The sequence below is a fragment of the Triticum aestivum genome, chromosome 7D, assembly GCF_018294505.1.
Source record: "Triticum aestivum cultivar Chinese Spring chromosome 7D, IWGSC CS RefSeq v2.1, whole genome shotgun sequence".
Taxonomy (NCBI): domain Eukaryota; kingdom Viridiplantae; phylum Streptophyta; class Magnoliopsida; order Poales; family Poaceae; genus Triticum; species Triticum aestivum.
In genome coordinates, this window is record NC_057814.1 from 381,801,545 (window position 1) to 381,816,419 (window position 14,875).

A 14,875-nucleotide genomic window follows, 5' to 3' on the forward strand; every position below is an offset into this window, starting at 1 on the left:
CAGCCTTTATTACTCCCTTTGGAGCCTTCTGTTACGTGTCTATTCCTTTTGGGCTCAAGAGTGCCCAGGCGACTTACCAGCGGTGTGTGCAAAATTGCCTTCATGATCAAATCGGGCGCAATGTTCATGCTTATGTGGATGATATTGTGGTGAAGTACAGGAAGAAGGAGACCCTGATAGATGATTTGAAGGAGACCTTTGACAATCTTCGGGTCTACAAGATGATGCTTAACCCGGCCAAGTGTGTTTTTGGTGTGCCAGCAGGCAAGCTCTTGGGTTTTCTGGTTTCGTAACGGGGTATTGAAGCTAACCCGGAGAAAATAAAGGCTATCACCTTTATGGATAAACCAGCGTGTATCAATGATGTTGCGTTTGGCGGGTTGTATCGCGGCCTTAAGCCGGTTGGGTGAGAAGGATATCCCTCTGTACCAGATGATGAAGAAGACAGATCACTTTGTTTGGAGTGATGCTGCTGATCAGGCATTTGAGGCCTTGAAGAAACAATTGGTTGAGCTGCCGGTTCTTGCTGCTCCCATTGATAAAGAGCCTTTGTTGTTATATGTGGCTGCCAATAGCCGAGCTATTAGTGTAGCTATTGTGGTGGAAAGGAAGGAATCGGGCAAGGAGCATCCGGTTCAGCGGCCAGTTTGCTACATCAGTGAGGTGCTTATTGAGTCCAAGCAAAGGTATCCGCATTGGCAGAAGCTTGTATATGGGGTGTTCATGGCTAGTCGAAAGCTCAAGCAATATTTTCTGGGTCATCCCATCACTGTGGTTAGTTCTGCTCCTTTAGGGGATTTTATTCAAAACAGAGAAGCCACAGGTAGGGTAGCCAAGTGGGCCATTGAGCTTGGACCTCATGGTTCGAAGTATATGCCTCGAACAACCATCAAATCTCAAGCACTTGTGGATTTCATAAATGATTGGACAAAGCTGCAGATGCCTGAGGAGAAGCCGGATAACACATATTGGACTATTCACTTTGATGGATCCAGGTAGTTGAAGGGCTCGGGGGCTGGAGTTGTTTTGACTTCCCCACGAGGTGATAAATTTTCTTACGTTCTCCGATTGATGTTCCCTTGTACTAACAATGCAGCTGAATATGAGGCCTTGCTCCATGGTCTTCGGATGGCCAAGGAGATGAACTTAAGCCAGGTGAAGTGTTTTGGAAGGTGTGCAACTCGTGGGTGGAGCGATCCTTCCGATCATAGATAACAACCACAACACGGTACTGCTCCTGGTTGAACTCGTGGTAGTCCTCTTACATAGTGTACTGGGGGTACCAGCGATATCCCAACAGGGTCAAGAGGTCGACCATAATAGCCGGGAACCCAATCGCATCGATAGCCATAGCCTGGCAGACGATCTACGTTGCGGGACGCATCTGAAACAAAAGAAGTTCAAGGATGTCAAAAGACAATGGGTATATCATTCATTATACTTTCAAAGGAATACTTGCAGATAATCCAGCTCTCCGGTGGATGTGATCACGAGAACCTAATGTTAGAGTTAGCAAAACCATTTGACCCAAGTAGAAGAGAGATCAGAGTCCCAGAGTAAAGATCAAGGAATAAAATATCCTAATACCACCCAATTGTGATGTGGGCCCGTAAGCCACACACCAATGTTAGTAAAAAGTTTTTCAAAGACTAGACTCAACTTCGGCCAAGTAGTTGGAAAGGGGGCTACCTACAGGTAGTTGGCTCTAATACCAACTTGTGACGCCCCAACTTAATCGTGCACTAATCATACACGCAAATGCACACGATCAAGATCAGAGACTCACCGGAAGATATCACAAAACAACTCTAAACCTAATTTAAAGTCATACAAGCTTTATATTACAAGCCAGGGCCCTCGAGGGGTCGAATACATAAGCTCGAATACAAACGAGTCAATGGAAGCAACAATATCTGAGTATAGACATAATTAAACAAGTCTACCTTAAGAAGGCTAGCATAAACAACAACATGGATCGAAAAGGCAAGGCCTCCTGCCTGGGAGCCTCCTAACTACTCCTGGTCGTCGGCGGCCTCCACGTAGTAGTAGGCACCCTCGGGGTAGTAGTAGTACTCGTCGGTGGTGGCATCTGGCTCCTGGGATCCGTCATCTAATCGTAGCAATCGGGTATAGGGGGAAAGAAGTAGCAAAGCAACCGTGAGTACTCATCCAAAGTGTCGGTGTCAAAACCGGCAGATCTCGGGTAGGGGGTCCCGAACTGTGCGTCTAGGGCGGATGGTAACAGGAGGCGGGGGACACAATGTTTACCCAGGTTCGGGCCCTCTCGATGGAGGTAATACCCTACTTCCTACTTGATTGATCTTGATGATATGAGTATTACAAGAGTTGATCTACCACGAGATCGTAGAGGCTAAACCCTAGAAGCTAGCCTATGATTATGATTGTTGTTGTCCTGCGGACTAAACCCTCTGGTTTATATAGACACTGGAGGGGGCTAGGGTTACACAGAGTCGGTTACAAGGGAGGAGATCTACATATCCGAATTGCCAAGCTTTCCTTCCACGCAAAGGAGAGTCCCATCCGGACACGGGACGAAGTCTTCAATCTTGTATATTCATAGTCCAACAGTCCGGCCAAAGCATATAGTCCGGCTGTCCGAGGACCCCCTAATCCAGGACTCCCTCAGTAGCCCCTGAACTAGGCTTCAATGACGATGAGTCCGGCGCGCAGATTGTCTTCGGCATTGCAAGGCGGGTTCTTCCTCCGAATACTCCATAGAAGATTTCGAACACAAGGATAGTGTTCGGCTCTGCAAAACAAATTCCACATACCACCGTAGAGAGTATAATATTTCCACAAATCTAATCTGTTGACAACTTTTCATAACGTGACATCACGCCATGGCCCGGTCATTATTCGAACCGTTTTTCTCAACCAGCTACTGCACATATTGCGAGGCGGTTTTCTTGGCACGTCATGTTGAAGCAGAGATCGTGTCCCCTTATCACGGGATTCTCATTAATACGGGTGTGGGTAACCCAACCGCGCCATCAATCACGACGCTTGGGGAATAAGCGGGTTTACCAGGCAAGTGGGGAGGCGCAGAATCCCTGCTGCCTTTATAAGGGGATAAGGACTCCCTTTCGCACCCACGCTTTCTTCTTCCCGATCCATTCCCCTTTGCTCGAGCTCCAGCGCCCGAGCGTTCGTCTTCTCCGCCCACAAAGGCCCTCTGAAAATGTCCGGATCCGGAGCAGGAGGCAAGTGGATGGCTTCTACCGTCCGGGAGAAGGATATCAAAAAGCTTCGGGAGGCCGGGTATCTGGCCAAGAAAATCGGCCACCGTCTCCCGACAGCGGGACATATCGTCCCTACTCCGGAACCCCACGAGAGGGTTGTATTCCTCCCTCATTTTGTCTGCGGGCTAGGGTTTCCCCTCCACCCGTTCGTTCGCGGCATCATGTATTATTATGGGATCGATTTTCATGATCTATCCTCCAATTCCTTCCTCAACATCTCGACATTCATCGTCGTGTGCGAGGCCTTTCTCCGCATCTCGCCACACTTCGGCTTATGGCTGAAGATCTTTAATGTGAAGCCCAAGGTGGTGAGCGGCGAGCACGCCGAGTGCGGGGGCGCTATGGTGAGCAAGATGCCCAATGTCACATGGCCAACAGGTACTTTTAATGATTCTGTCAAAGAGTGGCAACAGTAGTGGTTTTACATCACTGAGCCGTGCGGCACGGAATGGGCCGCTGCTCCAGAGTTCCGATCCGGAGCCCCTCTACGGCTTACGTCCTGGCCCAAGAAGGGCCTGAACTGGTCTTCGTTCGATGAACTGTCGGTGCTCCAGACGCGCGTTAAAGATATGGAAGACAAGAACATCGAACTTGTCAATGTAGTCCAGGTGATGTTAGTTCACCGGATCCTGCCTTGTCAACACCGGATTTGCAATCTATGGGAATTCGATCCGGCCAAGCACCAGACCCTGCGAGAGCTCTTTGGCTCCTTGCACAAAGACATCTGGAAGGTGCTTTTCAAGTCCGGCAAATCATGGCCGGACTCGGCCGAGGACCGCGGGTACCAACTGTCCCGCCCTGCAAGCTCGATAAGTTATTATATGGTTTATCCGCATAACCCAAGGGAAATGCTTAATGTGTTTTCCTTAACTCCCCTAGGGCTGGACGAAGAAGGCGGGACGAATCCACTATCCGGCCCCACTGCCCGAAGAACCGGCCGGCCACTTCTGACGAAGATGTTGGTCCCGGCGCCGTACAAGGCGCCGAAGAAGAAGGCCGAGAAGGAGGCCAAAAAGACCCGGGGCGGCCTTCGCCGCCGCGGCACTTCGGACACAATATCCGAAGGCTCCAACGTCCGTTCTTCCTCCGAAGAGGACGAGGAGGAGGAGGAAGACGAATCCCCAGCGGGGGGAAGAAAGAAGAGGGCGGCCTCCATACATTTGGAGGCCGAATCGCCTAAAAGGCGAAAAGCTCCTCTTCCGGAAGAGTCCACTGCCGCTGCCAACAGCAGCCCGGCGTGGGATCCCAGGGCCCAGCCCCTGGTGAACTCGTGAGTATAAAATCCGAACACGTTTATGCATCCAAACTCATCATGGCATAATATATTAACCTGAGCCATATTTTTTGTAGTCCGGCGAGGTCCCGCACCGAACGATCCTCATCAGAGGATTTGCTGAGCTCGGATGCTATGGAGAGCGGGACGCCCCCGAAGGCCCCTTCCCCCAAATACGTGAATAACACCGAGGCTTCGTCCCAGAAGGACCCCGGCCAAGGAGGGGGGAAGAGATCGTGAAAGCGGCGCCTGGAGGTCAAACTTCAGGGGCCGGAGACATGGGGGAGAAGATTCCCATGGGAGTCGACGGCGGGAGCCATCTTGAATTCGGCTCCCAGCCGGACGCAATTCTAGAGATCAATACGGCTCCAGAATCAAGCAGGCGGCCTCCCTCGGCTGGAGGGGGCGTGCCTGTTCCGCCGGCAATCTCTGTCCAACCAGAGGTGTCGGATGCTTTGTTGGCGGCGCTGAAGAGCGCCTCCATCGTTGATGAACACCGTGCCCTTATGGGTGCGGTGATTAAGAAGATTCAGTCTACTGAGAGTGGACTGAATGAAGCCTGTATCAGCCTTATAAGAGGCTTTGAGGTATGTTTTATGAGGTTTTGAAGAGTGTCATACTATGGATAGTAGCCCCTGATACACTGTTCGGTGAAAGAAAGAACCGGACAGAGGATCAAATTTTATGTTCGCAGGGAGACTCATTTGATGACATCTATCTCTCCTTTATAAGCAGGCATCTGCAGCGGCTGCTGCCTCTCATACTGCGGAGGTCTCCGGACTGAATCAAAGTCTGGAGCGGACCAAAGAAAAACTTGGCCAGTTGAAAAGGCAGTTGGAAGATAAACAAGGTATGCGGAAGCCTTGCTCGCGTTCAGTGGGAACGGATGTCCAGTATGATAAAATATGTTCCATGATTTTCGCTAGGGACGATGACCGGAGTCGAGGCACTTAAGAAGGCTGTGGCCGAGGCCGAGAAAAAGGCAGCCGCAGAGCAGGCTCTTCGTGAGACGTACGAGGCCAGGGCTATTGAAGCTGAGCAGAAGCTTCAAGAGGCCGTTAAGAAATGCGAGACCTTGGAGCAGAGTTTAACGGAGAAAGAATCCGAACTCGCCAAGGCTCATCAGGCCGTGCGCGATGCCCGGGGGGAAACCCAAGGCGCCCTGCAGGAGATCCAAGAGGCGAGGAAGATCGCGGCGGGTAAGGCTCTTTTCCATGTAAATCAAGTATTTGAGGAGAAAATCATGTTTCTAATTTTGAGTTCGGATTTCTCCAGGGGTGTTTGCGGAACTGCCCCGCAGCATATCGGATGTCGCCCAATTCTACCGAGCCGAAGAAAGGAACACTGCGGATAAGCTCTTCTGGTCGCAGTATCTGGCACCGAATTATCCGGTGCCTTTTGCCGATCAACTGAAACAGCTGATCGAACTGCATAAGGCGGCGGAACTAGCCATGAAGGATTTGATTATCCGGCTATGGCCTGCCGAGCCGATTCCAAGCAGCTACTTCGGGCTCGTGAAGCGGCTTGTAAGTGCCTGCCCTCGACTTGACGTCATCAAGCGGTCGGTCTATATAGAGGGTGCGCGAATGGCCTTCACCCGCGCAAAGGTGCACTGGGGGAAGATGGATGCTGAAAAGCTGATGACCGAAGGACCACCAGAGGGGAAGGAGCACTGCAAGCCCGAATTATATTATGAAAGTGTCCTGAAAGGATCCTACCTTGCGGCGGAGCTATGTACCAAGGACGTTATATTTCCATGAGTGCAAATCATGTTGTCCTTTGTAATGTTTGAACAAGGGCATTATTTATTGCGTGTTGTATAAAAGTTTATCCTCCTGCGCGGCCGTTTTATATATTAATCCTGAGAGTTGGCCAGTCATCGGCTTCTGCCCCCACGTAAGAAGTACGGGGGTGTTCGGGATAAACCTGGTCACTCTTTATCCCAATTTTGGGTCCTTCGAAGGAGGTGTTCAGCACAACGAACCAGGCAATCGGACTATAGGGCTTTATCACTCTCACTTAGCCATAGGAGCTTTAGGAAAGGAAGGTAGGCGCAGCCCCTGGTGTTCGGAAGACCGCACGAGGGGCTCTATAAGCACCTAATCGGAAGAAAAACCAATCCATCGCATGATGCATTGGTTATGGCATTATGCGGGAGAAATCCTTAAAGATTTTACAACCTCTCGAACAGCTGACCGGCTCTCGCCGTATCATGACAGTCAGTTTTTGGCTTTCTCTACTGAGGTGCTCGTCCGGAAGAACCGGGACACAATCGCAGTAGTTCTCCCTGTGCCGCCTTAGCCGATATAGCGGAACGTAAGGCAGCAAAACATGGGAGCCGGGCAAACCCAACATTTGACCCAAGACATGATTCGGAGCTGATGCATATAATGCTATAAGTTCGGGGTGCCGAACTTCCATGAAGGTGTTCGGACTTTATTGCCGTATTATGGGTAAAACGAAGCCCCTAGCATATTTAAGGCATATCGCGGTGTACGGATGCCACTTGAAAAAAGAATTTTAATAAGAAATAACAGCAGATAAGTGTTATATAAATCCACATGTTGTATTTTGAATAGTACGTCGATGCGCATGAGTACAGGTAATGTGATAAAAAAGAAATATGACTGTGGAACCTGCTGAGACCAGGGGAAGAAGCTGTGTGCGGATCCGGAGTATAGTCGGATGGTCATCGCGGGGAATATCTAAGGATTCCCTTGCGCGTTCGAGCTGCTTCCATATCGCCAGTCCTGGTCTGCGCAAAGTTGAACCTGCAAACAAAATGTAAGAAATGCTTGTGTGCCGCAGAGTGGTTGAGCCGCGGTATGTGGCCTGTCCTAGCCTTCGCCAGAGTGTTTAATTGAGCTTTGGACGAGCTGGGCTATCCTGCCGCGAAGTAGTTCGGAGTCCTTTGGTGGTGTCCGGGAGCCTGGCCGTCGACTCGAGGTTCGATTGAAAGGTTCCACTCGTTGCTTCTGCTGTTAAGGCAGCGGTATACTCTTTGGTACCGAGGGAAAGTTCGGCCTTGCCATTAACTGTGATGGCGCCGCGCGGACCGGGCATCTTGAGCTTACGGTAGGCATAATGTGGTACCGCGTCGAATCAGGCAAACGCGGTTCGTCCGAGCAGTGCCTGATAATCACTTCGAAAGGGGACGATGTCGAAGATTAACTCCTCGGCACGGTAATTGTCTGGTGATCCGAAGACTACCTCAAGGGCGATGGAGCCTGTACAGCTGGCCTCCACACCTGGTATAATACCTCTGAAGGTGGTTTTAGTGGGCTTGATCACCGAATGATCGATGCCCATCTTGCGCACTGTGTCCTGGTAAAGCAGGTTTAGACTGCTACCTCAGTCCATAAGGACTCGTGTGAGGTGGAACCCGCCAATTATTGGGTCGAAGACTAGTGCGGCTAGATTGCCCTGATTGGTGTTAACCGGACGATCCGTGCGGTTGAAGGTGATCGGCCCTAGTTTATATTGTGGGACGACTGGTTCCGTTAAGTCGACATCCCTAAGGGTGCGCATCCGGTTCGGGTTGTAGGTGCCGTTTACCACGTTCACCATTTGGATTTGCGGGGGAAATTTCTTTTGCCCTCCTGTACTTGGTGATCTGGGCTCCTCGTCGCCGTCGTCTCTTTGAGACCCTTATCTTTGTTTTTGGCGCCTGACCTGCCGGCTTGTTTGAAGACCCAGCGTTCTCTGTTGGTATGATTGGCTGGTGTTCCTGGGGTGCCATGAATTTGGCATGGGCGGTCGAGTATGCGGTCCAGACTGGACGGACCCGAATTGTCATTTTTGAGTGGCCCATTCTGTTGACTGGACTTAGAGCCCCTAAATCCGGCATTGACTGCCGTATCTTCGGCGTTTTCACCATTTTTGCGGCGCTTGTGTTTGTTGCGTCGGGGTTTGCCGTTGCTATCTCTGGCTTCTGATGTGCCAGGGTTGCTTGCTGTGTTGTTGCTACGGGCCAACCAGCTATCTTCGCCCGCGCAAAAGCGGGTCATGAGTGTCGTGAGGGCTGCCATGGATTTTGGCTTCTCTTGGCCGAGATGTCGGGCGAGCCACTCGTCACGGATGTTATGTTTAAAGGCCGCTAGGGCCTCGGCATCCGGACAGTCGACAATTTGGTTCTTTTTAGTTAGGAACCGAGTCCAGAATTTCCTCGCTGACTCTCCGGGCTGTTGTGTTATGTGACTTAAATCGTCAGCATCCGGTGGCCGCACATAAGTGCCCTGGAAGTTGTCCAGGAATGCGTCTGCCAGGTTCTCCCAACTTCCAATGGAGTTTGCCGGCAGGCTATTCAGCCAATGTCGAGCCGGCCCTTTGAGTTTTAGCGGGAGATACTTGATGGCGTGTAGATCATCCCCGCGGGCCATGTGAATGTGGAGGAAGAAATCCTCTATCCATACCGCGGGGTCCTTAGTGCCGTCATACGATTCAATGTTCACGGGTTTAAACCCTTCTGGGAATTCATGATCCATTACTTCATCAGTGAAGCATAGGGGGTGTGCGGCGCCTCTATGTCGGGCTATATCACGACGCAGTTCATATGAGTCTTGTCTGCTGTGTTCGGCCCGGCCGGATTTGCTTTTAGTATATCCGGCGTGACGGTTGTCGTCACGCGTTGGGGCGCGCCCCCGTGATCCGTAGACCGATCTTTTATGTCCTGATTTGTTTTCCAATATGTCTCGCAGGTCCTGCGTGTTACCCCGGGCCTTGGTATTTTTGTTTAACTGGCGACGGGGTGCGGGCTGGACTTCGGCCTGATATGCTGCTTTGTCTCGGCCACGAGGTGGCCGGTCAGCCGCATCATACGTTGGAGGCGTAGGTTTTAATGCTTCATCCTCGAGTTGGGGTAGCAACCTGCGCTTTGGGTAACTTTTGGTTGGGCGCTCGAGTTCGTATTCCTCAGCCGTCAGGACCTCAGTCCATCTATCCGCTAGCAGATCTTGTTTAGCTTGAAGCTGTTGTTGCTTTTTCTTCAGGCTTTTTGCTGTGGCTATAAGCTGGCGCTTGAAGCGCTCCTGCTCGACGGGATCCTCAGGCACGGTAAATTCTTCGTCGCCGAGGCTCACCTCGTCTTCGGAGAGAGGCATGTAATTGTCATCCTCTGATTCTCCGTCTGCTTCCTGTTCCTTAGGGCTAGCTTGCCCATCCTTCCGCTCGAAGCCTGGCTGGAGGGGATTGTCTTCGTCTTCGGCACTATTCGCAGCGTTATTGTCTCTTGTGCCGGTATTGCTGCTTTTGCTATGGCGGGGCTTAGAGCGGCGCCGATGACGCCGGTGCTTGGATTGCTTCTCGAGGGGATTATCCTCCGTTGCCCTATTGCCATCGCTTTCTTTGGGGGTGTCCACCATGTATATATCATATGATAAGGTGGCAGTCCAGCGCCCTGTGGGCGGTGGTTCCTGTTCTTCTCCTGCATCGTCGTCCATACCGTCGATGTCTTCGGAGCCGAAATCGAGCATGTTGGTTAAGTCGTCGACAGTGGCTATTAAGTGGGTGGTGGGTGGGGAACGAATTTCTTCGTCGCCCGCTTCCCACTCGAGCCGGACATAGTTCGGCCAAGGGCCTCCTGTCAAGGAGAGAGACCTTAATGAATTCAGCACATCGCCCAGGGGCGAGTGCTGAAAGATATCCGCAGAGGAAAACTCCGTGATCGACGCCCAATCAGATTCGATAGGCATGGACGCAGGCGGTTCGGAGCCCGTGGCCAGGGACGAATCCAAGGGTCCGGCAACATAGGTCTCGTAGGAGGTAAAGTCAGTATTCGGCTCTATCGCCGCTGAGTGTGCGGCCTCCGTGGCGGGGTCCATCCATCCGTCCTCGGACGACGCAATCTGCTCCGGATTAAGGGCCGGAGTAACCACAGGTGTGATCTCCCGAACACTGTCCGATGGCAGAGCTAAGTCATGCTCGTCGTGACTGTGCGGCGCACCTGACATGGGCTCGAATCCGTCGAAGACCAAGTCTCCGCGGATGTCGGCGGTATAGTTTAAGTTTCCGAACCTGACCTGACGGCCAGGGGCGTAGCTCTTGATCTGCTCCATATGGCCAAGCGAGTTGGCCCGCAGTGCGAAGCCGCCGAATACGAAGATCTGTCCGGGGAGAAAAACCTCACCCTGGATCGCATCGTTGCCGATGATCGAAGGAGCCATCAAGCCTTATGGTGACGGCACAGTGGAACTCTCAATGAAAGCACCAATGTCGGTATCAAAACCGGCGGATCTCGGGTAGGGGGTCCCGAACTGTGCGTCTAGGGCGGATGGTAACAGGAGGCGAGGGACACAATGTTTACCCAGGTTCGGGCCCTCTCGATGGAGGTAATACCCTACTTCCTGCTTGATTGATCTTGATGATATGAGTATTACAAGAGTTGATCTACCACAAGATCATAGAGGCTAAACCCTAGAAGCTAGCCTATGATTATGATTGTTGTTGTCCTGCGGACTAATCCCTTCGGTTTATATAGACACCGGAGGGGGCTAGGGTTACACAGAGTCGGTTACAAGGGAGGAGATTTACATATCCGAATTGCCAAGCTTGCCTTCCACGCAAAGGAGAGTCCCATCCGGACACGGGACGAAGTCTTCAATCTTGTATCTTCATAGTCCAACAGTCCGGCCAAAGCATATAGTCCGGCTGTCCGAGGACCCCCTAATCCAGGACTCCCTCACAAAGTACTCGCAAGACTTACATCAGAACTATGCTAACTATGGATCGGTATCAAGGAATGGGGATATATCTTTAGACTGAAATGCAGAAATGCAAGAAGAGAAGGGAAAACCTAGCCTATCAAAGACTAGCATCTTGCAGCATTAGAAGAATGCAGATTAGCATAATATAAGCAGTAGTAAGTTGTAGTAACGCCCAGAGATCCTTTCTCGACTCCCTGCGAGAAAGCAATCCCGGAGCCATCATAACCATTTCATGCCTCAGCATCCAGTTCTAGTTGTATCAATCGGGATACAACTCCGAGCGTCCTTTATTGTGGACACGACTATTCGAATAGATTAAACTTCCCTGCAAGGGTGCACAAACTTACCCAACATGCTCGATTAACTCCGGTCGGGCACACCATCCGATCATACCCGGCCTCGGCCGATCGACACACCGTAGTCCTACCTAGGCTCAACAAAGAGGCCAGCACGCCGGTTTACATCCGAAGCGCGCAGGGGTATTGGGCCCATCACCCTTTGCACTCCTGCACGTTGTGTACGCGGCCAGGAGCAGACCCACCCCCTTATACAAGCACAGGTGGTTACTGTCCAACCGGGCGCGCGCTGCTCAATCGCTACGTCCGAAGAGTTTTCGAAGAATCGTACGATGCAGAGTGCCCATACTTATTCCCTCGTGGTGGTCAGTGCAAAAAGGCCAGAGGCCTACTCGGATCACATATCCAAACCGTTAGTGTCTTGGGAGCGCGCGAAAACGATTAATGATCCATGATATGTGGTCCCTTCGCCCCGTCTCACGGACTTATGTCAAGGGCTATGAATGCTCGACCGTGCCGCGTAGTTATCTCGCGGATACCCTCCAGATCAACCCGCCTTCACATCACTCGGGGGTACCCCTCGGGGCCGACCCGATGTCATCATGGTTTTGTGGTAAAGTCAAAGTAACCGTGTGTCCATAACACCAGAGGGGAATCCGAGGAATCACCCTCGATGGGTTCCACTTGATGTAACCGTCAAGGTGAACTAAGGAGGAATCACCCTCAATGGTTCACTCTTGATGGGTTGCACGACAGAGTCGTTATTAAATAGTGGTGAAGGATGAATCACCCTCCGTAGACCACGACCGATTAACTACGCTACAGAGATCTATCAGAAGTGCTATACGAGGTATCACCCTCGGCACTCGATAGTAACCCTGTAGTGTCGTACAACTAAGGGGGGTGATGTGCTCTGTCGGGCCCTAGACATCGATCACGTTGATCGAGTCATCGCAGGTAAAGGGGGGGCAACTAGGACAAGGTGAGGGGTCGCTGGTGGATCACTAACCAACCTATATTAAGCATATAGGATAAGCAGGTAAGGTACAAAAGCAGGCTATGCATCAGAATAGGATAATACAAAAGCGGTAGCAATTCTAATGCAAGCATGAGAGAGAAGGGAATGGGCGATATCAGAATGATCAAGGGGGTTTGCTTGCCTGGAGGTTCTGCTGAAAAGAACTGGTCGTCAGGGGTGTAGACGACGTCAGGAGCAACGTCAGTCTCGGTGTCTACCGGAGAGAAGAGGGGGAAGAAACAATAAATTTAGATCAAATAGATGCATCACTATGCATGACATGGCAATATGCAGTGCTAGGGGTGACCTAACGCAATGCTACACGATACAGATGAAGAGGTTTTCCCGGAGTTTGGCATTTTTTTGACAGAAAATCTGGGGGGAAGGATCCATGTTCATCATGCTAGAGGCATGTGGCAGATGAACGGATAGCATATTCAGATTTGTTATATTTTTCTGAGCAACTTTCATATATAAGTTATTTTCATCCGAGTTACATATTATTTTATATTACTTTTCAAAGTTTTAAACAATTTCTGAAATTATTATTATTTAAATTAATTCAAAAATTGGAATTATTGCATCATCATGACGCCAGCAGTCAACAAAGCCAGTTGACTGGTCAAACTGACAGCCAGGTCCCACATGTCATACACAGTGGAGTTAACAGAGTTTAAAATTAAACTAAATTAGCTAATTAGGCACCTGGGCCCACTTGTTGTCCTAATTAGGTTAATTAATTATTTTTAAATCATTTTTAGTTAATTAGGGGGGTGGGCCATTTGTCTGTGGCTGGGGCCTGCCCAGTCAGCACTTGTTGACTGGTCAACCCAGTCAACAAGGTTAGCCAGGCCACTGGGCCCACTTGCCAGTGTCTGTGGGGGTGGCCCCAGCGGCGCCACATCGGCAGGGCGCTGGAGAGGGCTCCGGCGAGCCTCTCCCGCGGCGGAGGGTTCGGGCCCTCGTTGGAAATCACCTAGGGGGACCGTTTGGCGCGCGCGGGGTGCGTTCGAACAGGCGCAGAGCGCCGCATCGAATGGTGGCGGTGGTGTGGCTGGACTTGGCCGGAATCGGCGCCGGCGATGAGGCGGATCGGCGACTGTGTTTGGGCGATGGCGGGGAATGGGCTACGAGGCATGGGAGAGAGCGCGGGGTAGCGCGTTCGGCTGCGGCTGGTGCGCCGCATCGACCCGTGGCGTCGACGAGGGCTAGGGAGGCCGGTAGCACCGGCGGTAAGGGGCAAGGGCGGCGCCTGGAGTCGGGTACGGTGGCGAGTGCGCGATGCGGGCGTAGCATGCGTGGCCCAAGCAGGCGGGGCGCGCGAGCAGGGCGCGGCCTGGCCAGGGCCAAAGGCGACGCGGGGGCACGCGGGATGTGGCCACGGTCGCCGTGAGCACGCGGTGGCCGCGGTCACCGATAGAAGAACGACGTCGCAGGCAGCGGGCGACTACGGGGCGTAGGCGAGGTAACAGAGAGGCGGAGGAGGGGCGGGAGCTCACCTGGCGGCGCAAGGAGGCCGGCGAGCGGTTTAGGAGCAGCAGAGGATGGCGGAGCAGCGGCAGCGTCGTGGTGGCCGGAGGTGGAAGACGGCGCGGTCTCGACGATGTGGTGGCTACGAGCTCGAGCGCGGTCGGGGACGACGAAGCGGGCGACGAGGGAGCTCGAGGGCACCTCCTGGCCGACGACGGGCGCGCAGGCGAGGTCGGCCATGGTGACGGGCGCGTCGGCTGCGATGGATCTGGAGGAGGGGGGAGTGAGAGGGAGAGAGGGGGCAAGTGGGAGCGGAGTGGCAGGGGAGGGTCTCGAGGCGCCGGAGGAGCGCCCTTATCCCCTCCAGAGCGTCGCCGGCGAGGCGGCTCGGTGGCGACGTGCGCGCGCGGTCGTGCCTGGTCGGAGGAATAGGGGGAAGGCAACTTGGGGCGGGGAGCTGGGCTAGGCCGGCTGGTGGGCTAAGGCCCAAGGGCAAGGGGGGCCTTTTATCTTTTTCTTTTTTTGTTTTACTTTTTATCTTTTCTTTTTTCCATTTTATTTTTTAACAAAATAGTTTTATAAAATATGAAACTTTCACCTAAAATAGTTTTATAAATTACGCCACTGTCACATTAGGTTTATGATGGAAAATAAAATACTTTGCAAATTTTATTATTTAAAAAGCATTTAAATAATTGCTTTAGCCCTTGTTTTATTTATTTTAGGGCATTTAAAAACTTTATAAAAATGTTGGTTCACCATCATAATTAGTTATGCCACATTATGAACATTTTAGTTTTCATGTTTGTGAATTTCTTTATTTCACTTATAATTTGAATTTGAATTCAAAGTGGAAT

At 51.7% G+C, this 14,875-nt stretch overlaps 1 protein-coding gene across 1 annotated transcript; it reads right to left on the bottom strand.

The window, feature by feature from the left end:
- Positions 1-1,435: 1,435 nt before the first annotated feature.
- On the bottom strand, positions 1,436-14,398 carry LOC123171112 (uncharacterized). Its single transcript, XM_044588752.1, has 3 exons — positions 14,048-14,398; positions 2,054-2,110; positions 1,436-1,497 (listed from the first exon to the last, which is right to left on the bottom strand). The coding sequence occupies exons 1-3, from the start codon at positions 14,256-14,258 to the stop codon at positions 1,436-1,438; spliced, it is 330 nt and encodes a 109-aa protein (XP_044444687.1). The 5' UTR covers positions 14,259-14,398.
- Positions 14,399-14,875: the final 477 nt, after the last annotated feature.

Excerpts from the sequence above, each read along its gene's own strand:
- LOC123171112 (XM_044588752.1), bottom strand. The coding sequence starts at position 14,258 with ATGGCCGACCTCGCCTGCGCGCCCGTCGTCGGCCAGGAGGTGCCCTCG. Across the intron at positions 2,111-14,047 it reads CGGCCTCCTTGCGCCGCCAG|ATGACGGATCCCAGGAGCCA; the intron begins GTGAGCTCCCGC and ends TGCTACGATTAG. Across the intron at positions 1,498-2,053 it reads GTACTACTACTACCCCGAGG|GTTCTCGTGATCACATCCAC; the intron begins GTGCCTACTACT and ends CTCTAACATTAG.